The 23,281-nt window shown below is 44.4% G+C and overlaps 3 protein-coding genes across 3 annotated transcripts; 2 read left to right on the top strand and 1 right to left on the bottom strand.

The window, feature by feature from the left end:
• Positions 1–9,818: 9,818 nt before the first annotated feature.
• Positions 9,819–10,587, top strand: LOC131899697 (protein BTG1-like). The gene has a single exon (XM_059251178.1). The coding sequence runs from the start codon at positions 9,937–9,939 to the stop codon at positions 10,453–10,455; it is 519 nt and encodes a 172-aa protein (XP_059107161.1). The 5' UTR covers positions 9,819–9,936; the 3' UTR covers positions 10,456–10,587.
• Positions 10,588–14,780: 4,193 nt separating this feature from the next.
• On the bottom strand, positions 14,781–16,263 carry Rnf113a (ring finger protein 113A). The gene has a single exon (XM_059250450.1). It carries the CDS (start codon positions 15,857–15,859, stop codon positions 14,831–14,833), a length of 1,029 nt encoding a protein of 342 aa, XP_059106433.1. The 5' UTR covers positions 15,860–16,263; the 3' UTR covers positions 14,781–14,830.
• Ndufa1 (NADH:ubiquinone oxidoreductase subunit A1) lies at positions 16,050–18,999 on the top strand. The gene is made up of 3 exons (XM_059250451.1): positions 16,050–16,254; positions 17,869–17,958; positions 18,866–18,999. The coding sequence occupies exons 1-3, from the start codon at positions 16,153–16,155 to the stop codon at positions 18,884–18,886; spliced, it is 213 nt and encodes a 70-aa protein (XP_059106434.1). The 5' UTR covers positions 16,050–16,152; the 3' UTR covers positions 18,887–18,999.
• The last annotated feature ends 4,282 nt before the right edge of the window (positions 19,000–23,281 follow it).

Raw genomic sequence — 23,281 nt, 5'->3', positions numbered from 1 at the left:
TCTAGTGTTCCAAACTCCTATCTTCACACTTCACACAGCAAGGATTTCATTCTAGGGAGAGCTTATCAGGTTTTCTCTATAGTGTGTGTAGTGTGTAGTTATGGGAAGAAGCTACAGATATGGTGGTGATTTTTAGTGAATTTGGGTCCAGTTTGTTTAGATTCTTAAAACAAGGCTAGGGTGAAGGCTCAGAGGTTACAAGTGCTTGCTGCTTTTGCAGAGGATCAGAGTTCAGTTCCCAGCATCGGGCAGCTAGCAACCACCTGTAATTCTAGCTCCAGTGGATCCTATGCCCTCTTCTGGCCTCCTCAGGCACCAGCAAGCACATGCATGTGCCCCCCCCCACAACACACACAAATAATTTTTTAATCTAACACACACATATACGCACATATAAATATATATTCTTAAACTCTATAGGTTGAAATATCAAATCAATGTTAAGGAACTCAGTAATTGTCCTATTGCAGCTAGGCAGGGCAGAAGCTCTGGGCCCCATATGTCCATGTTTTGTCAGTTTTTTTTTAATTCAACAAGTTTTGGAGGACATCTTCAAGAAAAACTTGTTTAATACCCAGCCTGGGATCAGCAAAATGGCTCACTGGGGAAAGAGCTTGCCACTAATCCTGACTACTTGAATTAATCCCTGAATCACAGCTGGTGGAGAGAACCTACTCATGCAAGTTGTCCTCTTGCCTCCACACATTTGCTATAGTATGTGTACATGCACACAAACATACACAAATAAGTGTAAAAAAATTAAACCCAGGCACAGTGGCATACACCTGTAATCCCAGCACTAAGGAGACAGGGACAGGCAGATGCCTGTGAGTTTGAGTCCAGCCTAATCTATGTAGTGCATTGCAGGACAGCCAGGGCTACACAGTGATACCTTGTCTCAAAATATTAATATCTGTCTCACTTCTATAGTCTAATTACCTCAGACTGAAGATGGGATTTTCAAATAGGAAGCTGTTCCACTTAGTATCATTTAAAGCAGGGACCACATTATACTGTATTCAACAACCTACAAATGAGAGAGAGAGAGAGAGAGAGAGAGAGAGAGAGAGAGAGAGAGAGATCCTCTCTCAAAAAGGATGGGATCAGTCATGCAGCTCAGTCACTAGAGTGAATAGTGTGCATAAAACCCTAGGTTCAATCCTCAGCATAAACTGAGTATGGTTGTACACACAAGCAATACCCAGAACTCAGGAGGTGGAAACAGAGGGGCCAGAAGTTCAATGTAATCTTATGGTACAAAAGCCAGTTCTACGAGGGTTGAGGGAAAGAGAGCTTGGGGGAGCGGGAGATCCCAGCTGGATCAACAACAGAGAGGGAGAACAAGGAATAGGAGACCATGGTAAATGAAGACCACATGAGAATAGGAAGAAGCAAAGTGCTAGAGAGGCCCACAGAAATCCACAAAGATACCCCCACAACAGACTGCTGGCAATGGTCGAGAGACAGCCCGAACTGACCTACTCTGGTGATGGGATGGCCAAACACCCTAATTGTCGTGCTAGAAACCCCATCCAATGACTGAGGGATCTGGATGCAGAGATTCATGGCTAGGCCCCAGGTGGATCTCTGGGAGTCCAATTAGCGAGAATGAGGAGGGTTTATATGAGCGAGAATTGTTGAGACCAAGGTTGGATAAAGCACAGAGACAAATAGCCAAACGAACGGAAACACATGAACTGTTAACCAATGGCTGAGGGGTCACCAACTGGATCAGGCCCTCTGAATGGGTGAGACAGTTGATTGGCTTGATCTGTTTGGGAGGCATCGAGGCAGTGGGACCGGGTCCTGTGCTCATTGCATGAGTTGGCTGTTTGAAACCTGGGGCCTATGCAGGATCGCTTGGCTCCGCCTGGGAGGAGGGGACTGGACCTGCCTGGACTGAGTCTACCAGGTTGATCTCAGTCCTGGGGGAGGCTTTGCCCTCGAGGAGGTGGGAATGGGGGGTGGGCTGGGGGGAAGGTGAGGGGGGCCGGAGGGGGGAGAACAAGGGAATCCGTGGCTGATATGTAGAACTGAATTGTATTGCAAAATAAAAATTAAAAAAAGCCAGTTCTAGGCAAGCCTGGGATACATGAGACCCTATCCTTAAAAAAATTGTCTGACATGGTGACATACGTATATAATCCCATCACTTTGGAAGTGGAAATGGAAGCAGTAGGAATGGGGAGTTCAAGGTCCTTTTCAACCTAAGTTAGAGGGAAATGTCTCAAAGGGGTGGGCAAAAGCAAACATGGTAGGAGAGAGACCAGGCTGTGAAATGCTCCACAACTTAACTGAATGGAGGGAACCCATAACTTCACGAAAATAGTTACCAATTGTTGCTGGATCCTAACGGCTCCCTCAGGGGAGGGGGTGAGAAGGCTCGGTGTCAATGACACAGACACCGGGAGTCAGGTGAAGGCAAACAGCAGACTCATTTATTCAGTAATGGGGAAGGCCTTATATGCCCTCCTCCCAGCACCCAAGCTTGTCCCAATCTGGTGATGTTGCATGGTCATGCCTCATTGGCTGGGCGTGATCAGGAACTCTGACAGCACCTGTTGCTATGCCCTCAGGCAGACTCCAAGTTGGCTCATAAGGAAGTATGTTATGTGCATGCCTTAGAAACTGGTTTGAGGGCTGGAGAGATGGCTCAGAGGTTAAGAGCACTGATTGCTCTTCCAGAGGTCCTGAGTTCAATTCCCAGCAACCACATGGTGGCTCACAACCATCTGAAATGAGATCTGGTGCCCTCTTCTGGCCTGCAGTCATGTATGCTGTATACATAATAAATAAATAAATAAATCTTTTAAAAAAAGTATTCCATTATAAGGCCGGGGGGGGGGGGGGGGGGGGAGTGGCACACACCTTTAATCCCAGCACTCAGGAGGCAGAGGCAGGCAGATCTCTGTGAGTTCGAGGCCAGCCTGGGCTACAGAGTGAGTTCCAGGAAAGGCTCCAAAGCTACACAGAGAAACCCTGTCTCAAAAAAAAAAAGAAAGAAAGAAAGAAACTGGTTTGAGCCAATTTCCTCAACCCTATGAGCCTGTCCTACTACAACCAATAAGAAGCAGCTTCTCAAAGGTATAATGAATTATATAGTGTACAGCTTCCTTTACTGGCATTGATTGTCCTTATTATCATCAGATTTCAGGTTTGGTTTAAGAACCAGAGGGTCACAGTAGAGTCTGTGTCAGAGGACATTAATTAACGCCCAGAAATATGCTCCCATTTCCCAGGGCTCTGTAATACCATCCTTGCTCTGGAGTCTGATTGGAGATGGGGTGCTGCTGAAGTCATTGTCAGCTGGACCACCTATGCCATTTATGTCTTCTCTTCCCCAGCCCCCTTCGCTCTTCTTTTCCTTTTCCTGGCCTCAATTTGCCTGGAATAGGCAGCTGGCATCAGCAGTCATTTTGTAATACTCTTCATTTTTGTTCTGTTTTGTTTTATTTTTTGTGATACAGGATCTCAGCCTATGGGGTCCTGGAAATCAGTATGTAACCCAGACTGGCCTTAAACTTGTGATCTTCCTGTCTTACCCTCCAGAGAGCTACAATTAGAAGGGAGTGCAACCATATCCATCTCCCAGGGATTTTGTTTGTTAGTGGGTTGTATAATTATTATTATTATTATTATTATCATCATCATTATCATTATTATTTTTATTATTACATTTCAATTCATGTACAATTTTTAATACACATACCAAAAATCTAAAGAGCCATGTATTATATTTCTTTTGAAAGAATTATTCCAGCTTCAATCTTGGTAGCAAATTTTTCTGTAGAGGAGCTCACATATGGATATGTTCTAAAACCAATAGCACTTTACTTAACTCCAACTGATTCACAATGTTATATCATACACACCACTGTTGTGGACTCCAAGATGACCAGGGAAAGACCACCAAACAAAATTAAATTTAAAAGATAAAATAACAAGGTTATTTTATTTATAGCAATGTTGCAACAACCACCTTCTTTGCAAGTCTGAGAGCTGCTGCAAAGGGGAAAACCAGGAGCAGGAGTTTTTAAAGGAACAAACCACAATTGTCTCAACTCTGGAGATTTTCTGTTACTTGAGAAATTGTCATGTTTGTTAGTCTTTTTGTTTTCTGAGCAAGCAAGTGGTTAAGGAAGGTTACAGAATCAGAATGAGCATCTGGTTAATATTTTAGGATAACAATTACACAATAAGAAGTGAGCCAGGTGGCTCTAAGATCAGTCTCCTCTTCATATTGCTGTCAAGACTCAATTGTTGACATGACTGACCTTAGGGTCATGGTCTAGACATCTCATGGTTAACAACCCTTAAGCTAAGAATAAGGTCCTGCTGACTCCTAGGTTTTTTCTTTTTGACATGGTAACTTAATTTGAAACTCTGTTTGAAATGGAGCTACTTTTTAACCATTATAGTACACACTCAAAATTTCCATCTTTTGTAGAACATTATTAAAATCATTAGAAAACTGGACTACCAGGACCTGAGATGTTACAGAGGGCAACAGTTCAGACAGGTAATGACCAAGGAGTTGTTTTCTTTAGAAAATAGTTCTACTAAAAGCACAGGACTAGAAGTAATTTAAAATACTCAAGACACATTAGCTGCGTGACAGACTCAAAATTGCCATTTAGTATGCTTTGGAGACCTATATGGCTTTGAGATTGGCCTGGGCTGGGGCAACAGAAAATGAAGAAAGGACAAGACAGAAAAGGTTGCGATGGTATGGGCTGTGTGCTCTGATAAAGATGCACCAGCAGTAGCCAGGAAACTAAAGCTTGTTTATTATGTACAACACCAAGAGGAGGCAGGTTAGCTAATCTCGGTAGGGGATGTCTATAGGAGAGCAGTCTCAGGCTGTAGTCAACCAGGACCCAGTGGTTTTAGACAAAGGTCAATGTTTGTAAACACTGTAGTTAGACTAGGGTAAGGCCTTGCCATTCCCATGGGTCTGAAGCACTGGGATCCTTGACATGGTGGTGCTTATGCCAATGATACACATTCATACAGAGGTACACTTGCTCGGCACACTTTGCATTCTTCAATATAAAACTAACTGCTCTTTATGGAATTTTAAGCCAAGATAGTCATAGCATTCTGTGATTCAATATCCTAGTATTTTCTGGTTGCACTAAGAAAATAGCCAACCAAGGAAGGCATGGTGGCACATGCCTTTAATCCTAGTACTAGGGAGGCAGAAGTAGACGGATCTCTGTCAGTTTAAGGCCACCCTGGTCTACAGAGTGAGTTCCAGGACATCCAGGGCTACATGGTGAGACCCTGTCTCAAAAGAAAAAAAAACAAGTGATGATATTGCATCTTTAAAAAATCATTTATGAGCTAATTGTGGTGGCACATACCTTTAATCCTAATACTCAGGGGGCAGAGACAGACATATCTCTCTATGAATTTGAGGCCAGCCTGGTAGATGCAGCAAATTCCAGCCCAGCCAAGGCTGCATATTGATATTTAATTTATACACACAACTCTGTGTGTGTGTGTGTGTGTGTGTGTGTGTGTGTGTGTGTGTGTGTTGGAACAATGGCTCAGTGATTAAGAATACACCGTGCTTGCAGAGGACCTGAGTTTGGTTCTCAAAACCCAAGTCAGGCTGCTCACAACCATCTGTAACTCCAGCTCCAGAGGATGCCATGCCCTCTTCTGGCCCCCAAGGGCAACCAGACGTGTGTGGTATTCATTCACATGGACACATGAATATACACATAAATTTTTTAATTAAAAGAATTAAAAAGCATTTACACTTTAAAAATGAGATGAACTAGGGTTCCCCCCTTTTAAAAAACTGTTTCTAGAACCATTAAAATATTCACATTTACTATTGCAGAGAGCCCACCAGAGATGACCACTCAGACACAGTTTATAGCTGATTAAAACTCTTTATTCTATCTGTCTGGTGTTGGGGAATATTATTTTAAGATGTATTACTTTTGTTTATGTTGCATTTGTTTAACTCTATGAAGCTGTTACAGTGCCTGTCTAAACACCTGATGGTCTAATAAAAAACTGAACGGCCAATAACAAGGCAGGAGAAAGGATAGGCGGGGCTGGCAGGCAGAGAGGATATATAGAAGGAGAAATCTGGGGACCAGTGGGTGGCAGTGGCTTCTGGATAGGAAACCTATCCCCCAGGGTCTCTTCCTGTGACATAGAGTCTGATTCCCCAGGTTCTCCCTGTTTCCCATAGGCCAGAATCTTTCTTAAGATTTTATGGTCATTGGGTTACATTTTCCTATTATGCATTCTTTGGGAGGGGGCTTTCTTTATGTGTGTGTGTGTGTGTGTGTATGCAAGTTTTTCGATGGAAACTCTCTTGTTCTTTGCAACTAGGGGGTATCATGGGGTTTTTATTGCTGTGAAGACACACCATGACCACAGCAACTCTTATAAAGAAAACATAGCCGGGCGGTGGTGGCACATGCCTTTAATCCCAGCACTCAGGAGGCAGAGGCAGGCGGATCTCTGTGAGTTTGAGGCCAGCCTGGTCTCCAAAGTGAGTTCTAGAAAAGGCACAAAACTACACAGAAAAACCCTGTCTCGAAAAACCAAAAAGAAAGAAAGAAAGAAAGAAAGAAAGAAAGAAAGAAAGAAAGAAAGAAAGAAAGAAAACATATAATTGCAGTGGCTCATTTACAGTTTCAGAGGTTCAGTCCATTATCATCATGACATGAAGTATGGCAGCATGCAGGCAGACTCGGTGTAGAGTGGTAGCTTAGAGTCCTACATCTTGCAGGCAACAGGAAGTTGACTGAGACACTGGGCAGTATCCTGAGCATAGCAAACCTCAAAGCCTGCTCCCACAGTAACACACTTCCTCCAACAAGACCATACCCACTCAAACAAAGCCACACCTCCTAATAGTGCCATTCCCTATGAGATTATGGGGACCAATTACATTCAAATTACTACAGAGGGTAAACCTGCAGAACATGCATAGAATTGTAAACTCTACATTTTTTTATGCATTGGTGTTTTGCTTGCATGTGTGTGTGTGTGTGTGTGAGGGTTGTGGATTCCCTGAAACTGGAGTTAGAAACAGTTGTGAGCTATGTGGGTCCTAGGAATTGAACTTGGGTTCCCTGGAAGAGCAGTCAGTACTCTTAACTCCTGAGTTGTCTCTCCAGCCCCAGTAAACTCTGTATTCTTATCTCAAAATATAAACTCCCACATCTTTCCTTTCTCCAATACAACCAAACACTTAAAGTGGGCATCAGTGAGCAAAGGTCAAGATGAATATAGGTTGCTGGTCTGTAGGCACACTGGCTATCACCTCCCCTGTATTTATCTTCTTTAATTCCCTGATCCAGGCCTGAGGGCAGTGGGATTTGAAGCATGCCCTTGTATTCATAGCCATAGGACAAAACACAAGACTCAGGAGGAGGTAGAGGGGGTAGGAAGTAGAAGGATCCAGGGCCAATGAAACCTTCATTTTAATGGCTCCATAGTCTGGATAACTGTTGTGGAATATTCATTTACACTATGTGAAGATGTGTCACTGTGATTGGTTTAATAAAAAGCTAAATAGCCAATAGCTAGGCAGGAGGTACAGGTGGGACTTCTGGACAGAGAGGACTCGGAGGGGAAAAAAAAAAGTGGAGTCGCCAGCCAGATGCGAAGGGAGCAGGCTGGGCAAAATAGAGATGAGGTAACAAGTATGTGGAAAAATGTAAATGTAAAAAAATATGGGTTAATTTACGTTATAGGAACTAGTTAGGTACAAGCCTAAGCTAAGCCAAGCTTTTATAATTAATAAGTCTCCGTGTCATTTTTTGTGAGCTGGCAGCCCAAAGAAAAATCAGTCTACAGGAGACAGTCAATTTGACAGCAGTGTTTCTGCTTTCTGTACCTGTGGCGTGAACCCAGCATCCATGTGACAGTTCACAATCATCTGTACAACTCCAGTTCCGGGAGGTCTGACGCCCTATTGTGGCCTCTGCAGGTACTCTACATGCAGGTGGTTCACATGCATACATACACACCAAACACCTAAGCACAGAAAGTAAAAATAATAATGATTCTTTAGACTTAAATCTTTTTACTTATTTTGTATGTGTACATACGTGTATGTCCAGGTAAAGGAATTCCAGGAGATTAGAGGACGTTTCACCCACATTGGCTCAGTCCTTGCACTACATGGGTCCCAGAATCAAATGCGGAACTTCAGACTTGGTAGCAAGCACCTACCTATATACATCTCACTGGCCCTTAAAAAATTTACTGGGCTGGCAAGATGGCTCAATGGGTAAAGGTCCTTACCACCAAAACTGGTGACCTAAGTCTGACCCCTGGGACCATGAATGGACTCCCATGAGATATACTCTAACCTCCGTATGAATGATGTGGCCTCCACGCACACCCACTAAATGAATAAATTTAATAATTTAAAAACATTTCTTTGTTTTGTACGTGTACACATGTGTATTTGCCAGGGCAAGGAAGTCAAAAGGCAAGGCTAGAGAATGAACACTTTACTTCTGCATGTGATTGGAGGATGGAACTCAGGTCCTCAGAATTTATCTGCTGAGCCATGTCAACATCCCTTAAAAAGTTTTTGTTTTTGGTGTGTGTGTGTGTGTCAGGTTTGATGACATTCCACTAGAGTCAGCTGTCACCTTCCATCAAGTAGGTTCCAGTAATTGAACTGAGATCTCCAGGCTGGACAGAAAGCCCTTTATACACTAAAACATCTCAGCTATTTATAGGGCTATTTTAAAAACTTAAAAAACAGTATTCGGGGCTGGTGAGATTGCACTGTGGTTAAAAGCACTGGTTGCTCTTCCAGAGGATCCAGGTTCAATTCCCAGCCCCCACATGGTAACTAACAACCATCAGTAACTTCAATCCAAGGGAATTTGATGGCCTCTCTGGCCTGGCAGGTACTCCATGCACGTGGTGCACATACAGACATACATACAGGCAAAATACCTTTACACATAATAAATAGATAAAATTTTAAAGCATTATTTATTTACATATTGTGTGCGTGTGTGTGTGCGCGCGCGCGCGTGCACGCATGCATGTGTGTGAGTGTGTAGAGGTTTCATCAGAGTTTGATTTCAGATGGTTTCCTCTACTGCTTTCCTCCATTAAAAAAATTAAACTACATTTATTTATTGTTTGTGTGCTGAGGGTAGGGGTAGCTTGTCATGGTGCTCATGTGAAGGTCAGAGGACAACCTGGGGGAGCTAGTTCTCTCCCTTCACCACGAAGACTGAGGCATCCAACTCAGGTCACTGGACTTTATTGCAAGCCTCTTTACCTTCTGAACCATCTTGCTGGCCCTCTTCACTCTTTCAAAAATTACATTATTTATTGTGTATAAAACATGTATGATGGAAGCATTAGTCTCCATCTTTTTTTTTTTTTATTTATTTATTTTTTTTTTTTTTTTTTTGGTTTTTCGAGACAGGGTTTCTCTGTGTAGCTTTTTGAGTCTTTCCTGGAACTCACTTGGTAGCCCAGGCTGGCCTCGAACTCACAGAGATCCGCCTGGCTCTGCCTCCCGAGTGCTGGGATTAAAGGCGTGCGCCACCACCGCCCGGCTCCATCTTTTAAAAACATTTATTTGTTCGCCCCTCGGAGCTGGAAATGCAACTCTCGGGCTACCGAGCTGGAGGCGGAGGCCGCTGGGGAGGTTCGAGCGATGTGACCAGGCCGCCATCCATCGCTCGTCCCCCATCTCTCTTTCTCTCTCTCTCTCCCGCCGCCTCCTCCTGATTTGAAAATAACTTTTTTTTTACTCTAAAAGAAAGAAAGGGGAAAAAAAATCCCCTCGAACCATAGCCGTCAGCGCCTCGCGCCCTCGCTTCCTTCTCGGCCGTCGGGTCTAGGCGGGAGCCCGGGGTGGCCGCTCCGCCGAGCCCCGGGCCGCCCCGGGCCACCCCCAACCACCCCATCCCCTCGTCCGCCGCCCCCATGCATCCCTTCTACACCCGGGCCGCCACCATGATAGGCGAGATCGCTGCCGTGGTGTCCTTCATCTCCAAGTTCCTCCGCACCAAGGGGCTCTCGAGCGAGCCGCAGCTGCAGACCTTCAGCCAGAGCCTGCAGGAACTGCTGGCAGAACATTACAAACATCACTGGTTCCCAGAAAAGCCGTGCAAGGGATCAGGTTACCGCTGCATCCGCATCAACCATAAGATGGACCCTCTGATTGGACAGGCAGCCCAGCGGATTGGACTTAGCAGTCAAGAGTTGTTCAGGCTTCTCCCAAGCGGACTCACACTCTGGGTGGACCCCTACGAAGTGTCCTACCGGATTGGAGAGGACGGCTCCATCTGTGTGCTGTACGAGGCCTCGCCAACAGGAGGCAGCACTCCGAACACCAGCGGGAACGTGCAAATGGTAGACAGCAGGATCAGCTGTAAGAAGGAACTTCTCTTGGGCAGAACAAGTCCTTCCAAAAACTACAATATGATGACTGTATCAGGTTAAGACACAGTCTATGGATGGATCATCTTATAATGGATGGATAAATTTGATTTTTTGCTTTGGGTGGGCTTCTCTTGGGGATGGATTATGGAATTTAAACCATGTCACAGCTGTGAAGATCTGGCACAAGATAGAGTGGTAATAATTCTTTTTTTTTTAAGTGACAGTGCCATAGTTTGGACAGTACCTTTCAGTGATTTAAATAGCCTGTGAGTCCAAGTAAAAGGATCACTTTATTTGCTAGGGAGCAAAGTCACAGGGTGGTTTCAGTTTCTCCCAGACCTTATACCCAGTTTGTCACATTAGTCCCTCTAAGGAAAAATCTGTATTTCGAAGAACCCTCCTCCTCTGCAGTCAGTCTTGCAGAGGAATTTGCAGTATTACACTTGAAAGTTATCCGTAACTTTTTTTGGCAGCTCACTAGGGAAGTTCAATGTTGTAAGCATGGTACTGGAAATCTTACATGGAGACTTTTTCCTAGCACTTAAATGTATAAATGAACATAAAGACAAACTAGTACGCATGACCTGGGGAAAATGGTCAGACCTTGTATTGTGTTTTTGGCTTTGAAAAGTAGCATATGACCAGTATCTGCCGTGGCAACAGGCTTTTAAAAGACCCTTTAAAAAAAAAGATACTGTCTCAACTGTGGTTGTTAGCACCAGCCAGCTCTGTGTACATTTGCTAGCTTGTAGTTTTCTAAGACGGACTAAATTTCTTTTTTTTTAATTCTTTTTTTTTTTTTTTTTTGGTTTTTCAAGACAGGGTTTCTCTGTGTAGCTTTGCGCCTTTCCTGGGACTCACTTGGTAGTCCAGGCTGGCCTCGAACTCACAGAGATCCGCCTGGCTCTGCCTCCCGAGTGCTGGGATTAAAGGCGTGCGCCACCACCGCCTGGCTAAACTTCTTATTTTTAGAAAGTGGAAGTCAGGTTTGTAACTTTCCTTGTACTTACTTGGGTAAAAAATTTTTTCCACAAACCACCCCCTATTTTGTGAACCTTGTTAGACATCTTTTCTTCAGTAAAACATGAACTGGTGTAAATTTGTACAGTTCATGTATATTGATTGTGGCAAAGTTGTACAGATTTCTATATTTTGGATGAGAAATTTTTCTTCTCTCTATAATAAATTGTTTCTTATCTTGGCATTTTAAAAAAACATTTATTTGTGTGTGTGTACATGTTTCTGTGTGGTGACACATAGGTGAAACACTGCTTCTGTGGAGGTCTGCTCACAGGCATGCCAGAAGAAGTCGATGATCCCAGGCAGATGTGAACTGCCCAATGTGGGTCCTCTGGAATAGTAAGAACTCTTAACTGCTAAACACTCTTTTCAGCCCTTCCCTCTTGTTTTTGAGGCAGGGTATCACTGTTTGTTGCTCTGTGTACTCGAGTTTAGCTGGCCCTTGAGCTTCTGGGACATGCTCCTGCCTCCACCTCCCATCTCACTATAAAACTGTTGGGATTCAAACACCGATGTAAAGTTTTTACATGGGTTCCAGTGATCCGAATTCAGGTCATCAGGCTTAAGTTGAGGACACTCTTACCCATCGAGCTTTATTCTTCACCTTATTTTTTTCAGACGGGGTCTCTCACTGTACTGGAAGCTCACCATTTTAACTAGGCTAACTGGCCAATGAGCTCCCAGGCTTCCTGTTTTTGTTCCCACAAAGCCCAGCTTTTATACCTGGGTGCTTGGGAATTGAACTCACATCCTCAAGCTTTCACAGCAAGCACTCTTCCCCCATTGAATCATCTCTTCGACCCCTGTTGTATTTATTTCTATGACATTTCTTCCTTTTTCTCTACAATATCCTCTTTTCTCTATTTAACTGTTTGTTCTGCTCATCTCTTAAATATTTTCTATGTGTTCTCAAGCCCCCTTTCTAGTAAACTGCTCATATACCTCAGTTATGTTACATGTACTCCTTACTACAGAATCTATCCTATTCTATCAAGTGAGTTCCTGGGGCTTCTGAGATGATTCAACAGTTAAGAGTCCTTGCTATTCATGCAGAGAACCCACATATGAACTCATTACTGCCCCTAATTCCAGTTCCAGTGGACCCAGTGCTCTTTTCTGGTTTTCAAAGGCACTACAAACACATGATGCCCATATATACTCAGGCACAAACACACACACACACACACAAACACACACACACACACACACACCAAATAAATACTAAGAAAAAGTGATTTCATGTCTGTGAACTCCTAGGCTGTGTTCCAATTCTATTTTTTTTCCTTTGGGCATTCCAGGCACTTGCTCTTCCACTGAACCATATTCCCCCAGCCCCAGGATTGGGTTAACTCTTATTTTCCCTTTTACATTTTATTTATTTTATTCTCTTCGTGTACTTGAAGATGGAAGTCAACTCTGTCCCTCCACTATGTGGGTCCAATTCAGTGGGTCAGGTTTGGGAGCAGGTGTCTCCACCCACTGAGACATGTCACCAGCCCAAAGATTAATTCTGAGATCAATCCAGTATACTCTTTTTCCCACACTTACGACGTTTGTTACTACCGTTCAGTATACAGCTTTATGAAGTTGGGGCCTATGTCTGTTTTATTTATTGCTGTTAGCTCCCTATCCTAAACACAGTGCTTAAGAAAGTCTGTTCAGCCAGATGGTGGTGAACATTTAATCTCAGCATTCGGGAGGCAGAGGCAGGAGGAGCTCTGTGAGTTCCAGGCCAGCCTGGTCTACAAAGCGAGTTCCAGGAAAGCTCCAAAAGCTACACAGAGAAACCCTGTCTCAAAAAACTAAAGAGAGGCCGGGTGGTGGTGGCGCACGCCTTTAATCCCAGCACTCGGGAGGCAGAGCCAGGCGGATCTCTGTGAGTTCGAGGCCAGCCTGGACTACCAAGTGAGTTCCAGGAAAGGCGCAAAGCTACACAGAGAAACCCTGTCTCGAAAAACCAAAAAAAAAAAAAAAAAAAAAAACAAACTAAAGAGAGAGAGACAAAAAAAAAGTGTGTTCAAAGAATATCTTTTTTTTTTCCCAGAGCTGAGGACCAGACCCAGGGCCTTGCACTTACTAGGCAAGCGCTCTACCACTGAGCTAAATCCCCAGCCCCAAAAGAATATCTTTAAATGGATTAATAAATATGATTAAAGTCCACTTTAACTCAATTTATACATTCATCTGTTTCCTTATAGCAACCCAATTCTAGTTATATCACTAAAATATTGACTAATCATTTGACCTGTCCTCTCTGCATCTCAGTCATGTTAAACAAATGTATTTGCCATTCTCATCTTCCTACAGAATACAACTTAAAATTCCTCAGTGTGGACTCAAAGCTCTGATCTAAATCCCCTCTCTTAAAACTCTCTTCTCGCCAGGCGGTGGTGGTGACGCACACCTTTAATCCCCGCACTCGGGAGGCAGAGCCAGGTGGATCTCTGTGAGTTCGAGGCCAGCCTAGTCTACAGAGTGAGATCCAGGACAGGCACCAAAACTACACAGAGAAATCTTGTCTTGGAAAAAAAAAAAAAAAAAACTCTCTCCTCTTATCAATTTCTTACTGTATACCAAGCACAAAGCTAGTTCCCAAACAATTTTGAATACAGGCACACTAATTTTAACAAGGAGTGATTAGTTCTGTTGGAGTCTATGAGAACACCAATAGTTTCAGATCATGGATTATAGAACATTAGGCTTTTTACCATCTCCAAGTTCACAAATTCAGTTAAGTGCAGCATCCAATTCAGTGGCCATCTGCACATTTCAGGCACTTGACAGCTACATGAGGCTAGTATCTATCATATTGGACAGTATCTATCATATACCATCATCTGTGAAAATGGGAGTTACCTATAGGTGCTTCAAAGAAAGCATGGACCATTTTCCAAAGATTGCAAGGAATACTCTCAAACAGATAAGGACCAACTCAAACCCTCCAAATGTGCATTTTAAAACAGCACTTGCTCCTAAACGTAATTCATCAATTTCTAAACTATTAAGTAATACAGAAATGTGATATGATAAATAGGGCCAGTTCTTGACTTCCTCAAAACTTTGGTTCCCTCAAGTAAATCTTACCTTTTTTCATGAACTTCTCCCATCCACACAACTTGTGACACGGGCCTCTGAAAATACTCACTCGTGAAATATTTATTTGAAGGCTAGAAAAATCCAGATAATACCCATCTTGAAGCTTTTCATCCGGGCCCCTACTCCATCACCTGCCTTCTCTGCCACTTCCCTTAGAAGAAAAAAGAAAGAAAGAAAGAAAGAAAGAAAGAAAGAAAGAAAGAAAGAAAGAAAGAAAGAAAGAAAGAAAGAAAGAAAGAAAGAAAGAAAGAAAGAAAGATTCCAAAAGATTTTAAGAAACAACAAAATATTTATTTTGAGACTGGGAATTATGGAAAATCTAAATAATGGGAACTGGACTCTCCTCCTCAGGGTCTTCTAAGAAATCAGAAGCACCTCCCTCTGCTTCAGCTCGATGCTTTCCCAGTTTAGCAATCAATTCTTTCGCTGGATTGAAGACGCCATTGGTCTGCTGGTCACAGACATAGCAACGAGAGGTGGTGCGGAAATGCTGCAGTGCACATCTCTCACAGAAGTAATGTCTACACTTGGTGACAACGGGGTTTTGGAAGGTCTGGCGACAGATGAAACACTTGAATGGTATTTCCTCATCATCGCTTCCCACTTCGTAGTTTTCGTCCTCATAGACACCATAGCGACCCTCATCAAGTTCACGTTCGATCTGCCACCCGTGCTTGTAATCTGAACGGTCATGGAGGAATTTGCAGCTGTCCCCGAAGCCGCAGAATCCAGTCTCCTTGTAGTCCTTGCAGATGTCGGGCTGGTAATCCCAGCGCACAGTGGCACGTAGATGCTCGGGAGCTCTGATGGGGCCTTTCCTCACCATCCCGGAGGAGGCATTGCCCATGGATGTATCTTTGGGCTTCACGTATTTCTGATAATTATTGATTCCCCGATAGATCTTGTCATCTTCCTTGCCCCTCAGCTCCTCCTGGATCTTCTGGCTCCGTTCAAAGATGGATTGTGCATCGCGCTCCTTCTCAGTGTCCAGTTCGTAGACAGCTGTCGCCCCCATATCCTCGGGCCCCACGGGTTTTGCCGAACGGGTCGACTTATAGACCACGCCGAGACCCTCCTGTTCATTCTCGTCCTCGCTACTCAAGCCGCCGTAGTTCGCCTTCTGTTTACCGCTGCCACGCGTCTTCTGGATCATCGGATTGTGGGTTGCCTGCTTCTTCTCAGGTCGGACCACAGCGCTGCCTTCGTCGCTGCTGCTGCTGCTGTCCCCGGACTCGGCATCACAGAGCCGGCGCTTTCGGCGGCCCGCCGCCCCTTTCCGCCCAGGCTTTTTGAAAAGGAAGGTGCATACCTGGCCAGCCGAATTCCCTGGAGAAAGTTGCTCCGCCATTTGAGATCACCAAAGCTCTGAAACTGCCGCGGCGTACCGGACCTCTTCACGTCGTCACACTTCGTATTCTCTGCGGCGGTGATTCGGACCGGAGAAAAAGAGACGGCCAGGATACTGCCTGGTTACGATTGCCAGACGGAGAACGCCAGTCTCTTTTGAGCCCCTGCGGCCGCCGTCGCTTCCTCCTGAGTCATCCAGGGCACCGCCCCTCCTGCCTGCTGCCGGAAGGGAGGTGAAACCCGGTCACCTCTGAGGAGTCGGTTGCGGTGTGGAGCGTGAGTAGCGGTGAGGAGATGTGGTTCGAGATTCTCCCTGGCCTCGCCATCATGGGCGTGTGCTTGGCCATTCCTGGGGTGTCCACTGCGTACATCCACAAGTTCACCAACGGGGGCAAGGTAAGGCGGCCTATTCGGCCGCGGTTGGGCTCTGCGGACCAGTGTTCTAGGGATGGTGGGGGTACGGTGGCCGTTTGGATGCGCAGCCGTTCTGTGAGGGTAAGGACTTGTAAGTGGGTCCTCCTCTAGCTAGTTTTTGGTTGAGGAAAAGTGGCCCCAACGGCAAAATATCCATTCGGCAGTTAGCAAGGTAGATTACAAGAGCCGGGCCCTAATTCCTAGGCTGAGGAGAGAGGTGTTTAGTCGTGTCCCTTCTTCCCATCATCATTCATCTCCTCGTGGAAATCGTTTAATTGATTTGGTGGGTGTGTTTGTGCACTTGAGTGTAGGCGTCTGCGGAGATCAGAAGAGGGCACCGGATCCCCTAGATCTGGAGTTACAGGAGGTTAGGAGGAACCAGAAGTGGGTGCCAGGAATCGGACTTAAGTCCTCTGCAGGAGCAACAGGCACTTAAGCAGTCTCTCCACCCCTGGTCATTTTTATTTTTACGTGTTTGTGTGTATGTATGTGGGTGCAGGCGTGTCAAGGCGCACCTGTGGAGATCAGAACTTCAACGTGCCAGAATTGCATTTCTCCTTCCACCATGTGGGTCCAGGGAATACAACTCAGGTCCTCAGGTTTAGGGCAAGGGCCTTTACCCGATAACCCATGTGAAGCCTTCCCCCTGTTGGTTTAATTTCTCACACCCACATTTCTGTAGCTATGTGTTCTGTGTCCTTAATTAATCCTGCCTCCCTTTTAAACCTCCCACTGAATTTGCAAGCCTTAAGGAACTCACATCATGACTTTCGTTTTCCCTCTCCTGGGCCTCCCCAGCGGCTTTAGAGTACTGTTGGATTATAATTTGATTTTTGTTTTGGTGTTGTAATTTTCTTTCCGGTGTAATCTACCTTTATTGTTTCTTAGGGTCCCAAAGCAACAGCTAGATCTTTTTTTCCCTTTCCTTCATTTTTCTCATTCTGTATGGCATGGCTTGCTTGGCCTTGAATTTGTGGATCCTCCTGCTATTACCTCCAGAGTGTTGGCATTACAGACATGAGCCACCACACCCAGCTGCCATTTTTTTTTTTTACTTATAAAAGTTAAATTCTTATTTAGTGTGTGCAAGCTTTCAGAAATCTAAGGACAACTTGCAGGCATCAGTTGTTTCCTTCTACCTTGTGGTACCAAGGATCTAATTTAAGAAGTGTAAGAAGTCAGTTACCAATTTAATCCTAAATATTAATGGTCTGGTTTTATTTAGGAGATTTGTGTTGTCCACTTAGCTTTTGTTTCAACGATGATTCTGTTTTTCTAGTGAGTCATTTCTTTTTGTAAAAATTTATTGTTATTTACATGTATGTGTGTCTGCTTCTGTCTGTGTGCACCATGGAGAGTGGAAGAGGCTATGCAGTCTCCCCTGGAATGGAGTTAAAGGCAGTTCTGAGTCTCCCCCCCCCCAAAACAAAGTAAAAATTGTTGTGCTGAGAAGCCAATTGAATACCCAGGAATAGCAAGTGCTCTTAACCACTGAGCCATCTCTTCAGCCCCTAGTTTGTCATTTAAGAAAAATTGTACATATATCTTTTTATTGAGTCGCTCATATTTATAAACTGCATTGTCCTTTATTTGAAGGAAAAAAGAGTCGTTCGATTTCGTTACCAGTGGTACTTGTTAGAAAGAGATAGACGCGTCTCTGGAGTCAATCGCTACTATGAGTCCAGGGTAAGATGACTGAAAGATGGTGGTGGGTTCTGGTAATGCCTTGCCCAAGTTCAGACAGTACTTATTTAATTTGCTTGTTTTTTTTTACTAGTGAAGTATGCAGTTTTTATACATATAATGATCTTTGTTGGTGTGTTTTATGTGTGTGTAGTGTGCATTTGTACATGTGTGGGTACATTTCTCATGAATGTGAGTGTACAGGACACTTTCCCATTTATTTACTTGCTTGTTTGCTGTTTTTATTTATTTTTTTAGGCAGGGTCTCAATATTTAGCCTTGCCTTGCCTGGAACCTGTTATGTAGACCAAGCTGGCCTTGAACTCACAGATCGGCCTACCTCTATTTGGTGCTGTTTTGTGAAATAATTTAGTGTTTTGTCCTCTAATTCATGGAGGGGCCTATGTATGAGGATCCAGGAAGTGAATAGTTGCTTCACTGTAATTCCAGTTAGGGTGAAGAAAAGGCGTGTGTGTGTGTGTGTGTGTGTGTGTGTGTGTGTGTGTGTGTGTGTGTTTGCTGCTGTCAGAAAATGAAGTGAACCAGGTATAGTTCGCACCCTACCATCCTAGTATTTGGGACATGGAGGCAGGAGGATCAGGAGTTTACCTTTGGGTACATAGGGAGTTTAAGATGAACTTGGATTACATGAGACCTTGTCCAAAAAAAAAGAAAAAAGCCAGGCTTTGAAGTCATCCAGGACTATGGAGTGAGACATTGTCTCAAAGGTCTTTATTTAGTGATTATGAAAACCAATTCAGTTTATATTGTTGCAGTTAGAGAAATGTGGGATGTGAAATCACTTGCTTTAATAACAGAATGCCATTCTGTGACACTGGAAATAAGTAGTATGGTACAATTTTTTATGGGAACAGAATTCTCACATTCTCCTTTTCAAACTGTTTTACAGGGCTTGGAGAATATTGACTAAGGAAGCATTTTCCTGGCTGATGAAAAAAAATTACTCAGCTATGGTCACCTATTCCTGCTAGAAGGCAAATGCAGCATATTATATACTATGCGCATGATATGTAATGCCTAATAAAAATTTAAAAAAAAAACTAAAGTAATTTTTCCTTTTTATGAAGTAAAGTTGGGGTTTAATAAAGATATTTTGATATATGGTTGAGAGAGAAATAGAAGCACTCTGAAGAAACTTAAGATACATCTAAACACATAGTTTAGAGTGTGGGTGTGGGCTTCTTGCAGGGCATGTACAACGGTCCTTGAGATCCAATGGGACATAGACTTAGCTTGGCCTGCCCTGCCAGAAACAATGGCAGCTTCCCTTAGAATAGGGAAGAAGAATCCCATGGAATTTCGAGGCACCATGCCTTGTGTACAGACAGATTTCACCTTCTCACAGGTAAATGCCAGAGCATGGAGCAGTGGGGGTCCTACTCTATGCATGGTCAAAATTTAAGGTTATTTTTCTTAGAACATATTGTACATATGTTTGTACTCTTGTTTAAGGTATTGTACCTATGCAGCTAATTTAAAAATGTAATGTAAATTTCTAGTCCTTGGAAGTTATTATTACTAACTATTTAGGATAATAAAGAAATGCAGGTTAGTAATTAGTTCCCCATAACAATCAAACTTGTAGTCATGTTTTCAAGGTCAAATAGAAATATATTTAAATAGATAGGTGGTCTTCAAACATTTCAGATACCTACAGAATATAACATTTAAGATGTTTTAATAACATAAGGCTTTTCATAACAATGAGACATGTCTGCTCCTGGCAGCATCAATCTACTTCAGAGAAGATGATGGGCATTGAAGAACCTCCATATGGAGTTTTCTTTTTTGTGGCAAAAGTTAGCCACTGGACAAGAAACTGCTGTTGCCTCTACTGCTGACAGTATGCTGTCCAAACTGGACAAATAGGACACAAAAGAAAGCAACTGCTGAATTTTGCCAAGATAAGGCATGACAGTCCTTCAAAATTCCTACTTCACAGATAAGTCTATCAGATATGCTAGGCCTGTAGGCCGAAGATGGATGCCCCAACATTGCAGAGGAACCTTGGGTGACTGTCCAGGCAGCCAGCTGTTTGTGTCATTTCTCACATTTTTTTGGAAGTCGCTTGTTTGCACTCCTGTTTAACTAGGTAATATTATTTCCTTCTCGGGTCTCTGATGGAGTTGAAGAGTAAATAGTTATAGTTCTCCTTGTTACCAAATTCAGAAAAGAAACTCACAAAAGAAGTGTAAAGTGTATAAGGTTGAGAGACATAAAAGTGTAAATTGTTTATCTAAGAAAATGTTTTGAGGTCTAAAAAAAATAGTTTTGGGTTGGTAATACAAGTTAGGATACAAAGTAAATTAAGCAGAAAACTTGGACTCACCAAGCTAGAATAGATAACAGTATTTTCTCTGAATTTGCCAAATGCAAATGGACTGGACGTTGTGAGTGTAATTCTTACCTGATAATTGTTCTTATTGTATATAGTTTTACTGTGTTAGAGCTAAAACCTTCTCTTTTTATTTAGACAAAAAGGGGAAATAACAATATTACGATGCAGGGAGTTAGGTCTCTGTATGGTTCCATAATGGATGGTTTGAAAATGGAAAAATTAAGTAAAGGGATAATCACCTTAGCTGGGATTGATATGTCAATTATAATCATTATCAGTTTGGTAATTCATGTTTTTTCCTTAAAAAAGCTGTTTGATATCCGTAACAAATACAAAAAAATGACTAGTAAGATACAATCCTTAGAAAGACCTACTAATGAAACTAAGAAAAATATTCACACACAGACAGAGCACTTTATGGAGTAGAATTTACCGCACCATTGCATTATGAAACTAAAGAGGAGCTGCCCAATTCTCAGTCACTTCTCTAATCATTCAGGTTCTTGCCCTGATATCAGACTCCTGAGTTTTTATTGATAAAGAATAATTAAATAAATGCTTCACATGGTGATGTCCAGGTCCAGGCTGCTGCTAAGAGCCATGCCTGGTTCCACAGTCCTACCACAGCCAGGGGCTGTGTGGCCATCCATGGTGCCACCAAAGGCCACAAGAATTCCCAGTATCTGGGGCACTGCCACTGGTGTCCATGAAGGTGTCCAAGAACTGTGCTGCTACCAGAGCCATGCAGATCTTGGTGGCCTATGCTGCCACCCAGGGCCATGGTGTCATCCAGGCTCGAGCTAATGGCCTTACTGCAGCCAGGGTCTGTGTTGATGTTCACGGCTCCTGTTGCCATGAGGGCCATGCAGATTCCCAGGGTCTGGACCACCACCTGGAACCATGGTGGTGTCCAAAGATGGAGCTACCCCTGGGGCCATGCTGATCTGGGTGGCCTGCACTGCCACCTGGGGCCATGATGACATCCAGACCTGAGCTGCTGCAGAAGACCATATCTGGGTCCATGGTCCAATGGCAGCCAGAGTCTGTGTTGAAGTCCGTGTCCTATGTGGCAACCAGGGGCCATGAGGAAGCCCTGGATCTGGAACACAACCTGTGGCCTTGTTGTAGTCTAGGGGCCATGCTGCAGCCAGAGACATATAGATCAGAGTGGCCTGTGCTACTTACCGGGGGCCATGGTGACCTCCAGGCCAGGGCTTCAGCTGGGGGCCATGTCTGGGTCTGTGGCCCTACTGAAGCCAGGGTCTATGTTGATGTCCGTGGCTCCTGTTGCTATTGAGGACCCTGCAGATTTCTGGGGTCTGGTCTGTCACCTGGAACTGTGTTGGTTTCTGAGGGCCAAGCTGCCACAGGGACCATGCCGGTCTGTGGCCCACGCCATCACCTGGGGCCATGATGACGTCCAGACCCAGGCTGCTGCTGAGGACCATGTCTGGGTCCACAGTCCTACTGCACCCAGCATCTATGTTGAAGTTCATGGCCCATGTTGCCACCCAGGGCCATGTGGATGCCCGGGGTCAGGTCAGCGACCTGAGTTCATGTTGGTGGCTGAGAGACATGCTGTAGCTGGAGCCATGCAGATGTGAGTGGCCTGCACTGCTACCCAAAGCCATGGTGACATTCAGGCCAGAGCTGCTGCTGAGGGCCATGTCTGGGTCTGTGGCCCTACTGCAGCCAGGGTCTATGTTGATATCCGAGGTTCTTGGTACCATTGAAGGCCATGAAGATGTCTGAGATCATAGGCCACAATGCCACTGGGACTGTGCCAATCTGAGTGGCCTACACTGCCACCTGGGGCAATGGTGACATCCAGACCCAGCTGATGCTGAGGACCATGTCTAGGTCTGTGGTCCCACTGCAGCCAGAGTCCGTGTTGCCGCCGAGGGTTATACGAAAGTGCTTCAGCCAGGAGCCAAGATGTCATCTAGCCCCAAGCTGCTGCCAAGGGCCATGTCTGTTCCGTGGTCCTACTGCAGCTGGGGTCTGTGTTGGTGTCTGTGGCCCATGTTGCCTCAAGGGGCCATGGAAACCATGTGTGATGGAATCAGAGGACCGTGCTGAGTAGACTCTGCCCTTCGCAGGCCCTGGGAAAGCTGACCCTGCCCCTCATTAGACACTTCAGCAAGTGCTGACCCCAACCCTCATGATGACCCTGATGGCGTGAGTGTAGGGGAGCTGGCTCCGCCCCTCACCTGCTGGCCTGGAATAACCAGCTCAGCTACCACCCAAGCCCACAGCCAGGCCTGGGGTTGGCCCACCCTAACATCTACCCCATCTAGGACCTGCTGGAGCTTGTGAAGGCACTGGTCCTGTGGAACGATAACCACAGGATCTCTGTGACTCGGAGCAGCCGCAGGATATCCAAGAAGAGTTTCGCTGAGGATCCAGTGATGAGAGTGTACCAGAAACCAGAGGCTTTGAACCTGACCAATGACTTATTGCAATAAACATTTGCAAGTAAAGCTGATTGGACAGCACCTTGGCTCCCAATGCCACCAGGACGAATGAAGAGGTGTTGGAGAGGCAGGAAAGATGGAGTTTTGTTTGTTTGGTTGGTTGGTTGGTTGGTTTTTGTTGTTGTTGTTGTTTGTTTATTTTTTGTTGTGTTTTTGTTTTTGTTTGCTTGTTTTGATTTGATATTTTGGTTTGACTTTTTTAATTTTTGTTTGGGGGGTCCACTTCAGGGGTGAGGAGAGGATATGGAGGGACTGGGAGGTGACTGGAATTGGGGTGCATTAATAAAAATATTTTTAAAAATATCACTATAATAGGGTTGGTGAGATGGCTCAGCAGTTGAGAGTGTTTATTGCTTTTGCAGAAGACCCAGTTTCCGTTCCTAGCACCCACACAGCAACTCACAACAGTCTGTAACTCCAAATCCAGGGGCTCCAGCACATTCTCCTGGAATCCATGGACAGGAAGCACACATGTGGTACACATACATACATT

Source organism: Peromyscus eremicus, chromosome X, assembly GCF_949786415.1.
Source record: "Peromyscus eremicus chromosome X, PerEre_H2_v1, whole genome shotgun sequence".
NCBI classification, from domain to species: domain Eukaryota; kingdom Metazoa; phylum Chordata; class Mammalia; order Rodentia; family Cricetidae; genus Peromyscus; species Peromyscus eremicus.
The sequence above is the reverse complement of the archived record's forward strand: the minus strand, read 5'-3'. Positions and strand labels throughout refer to the sequence as shown.

Coding starts and splice junctions, on each gene's coding strand:
- Rnf113a (XM_059250450.1), bottom strand. CDS start 15,859: ATGGCGGAGCAACTTTCTCCAGGGAATTCGGCTGGCCAGGTATGCACC.
- Ndufa1 (XM_059250451.1), top strand. CDS start 16,153: ATGTGGTTCGAGATTCTCCCTGGCCTCGCCATCATGGGCGTGTGCTTG. Junction 16,255..17,868: donor AGTTCACCAACGGGGGCAAG/GTAAGGCGGCCT, acceptor CTTTATTTGAAG/GAAAAAAGAGTCGTTCGATT. Junction 17,959..18,865: donor ATCGCTACTATGAGTCCAGG/GTAAGATGACTG, acceptor ACTGTTTTACAG/GGCTTGGAGAATATTGACTA.
- LOC131899697 (XM_059251178.1), top strand. CDS start 9,937: ATGCATCCCTTCTACACCCGGGCCGCCACCATGATAGGCGAGATCGCT.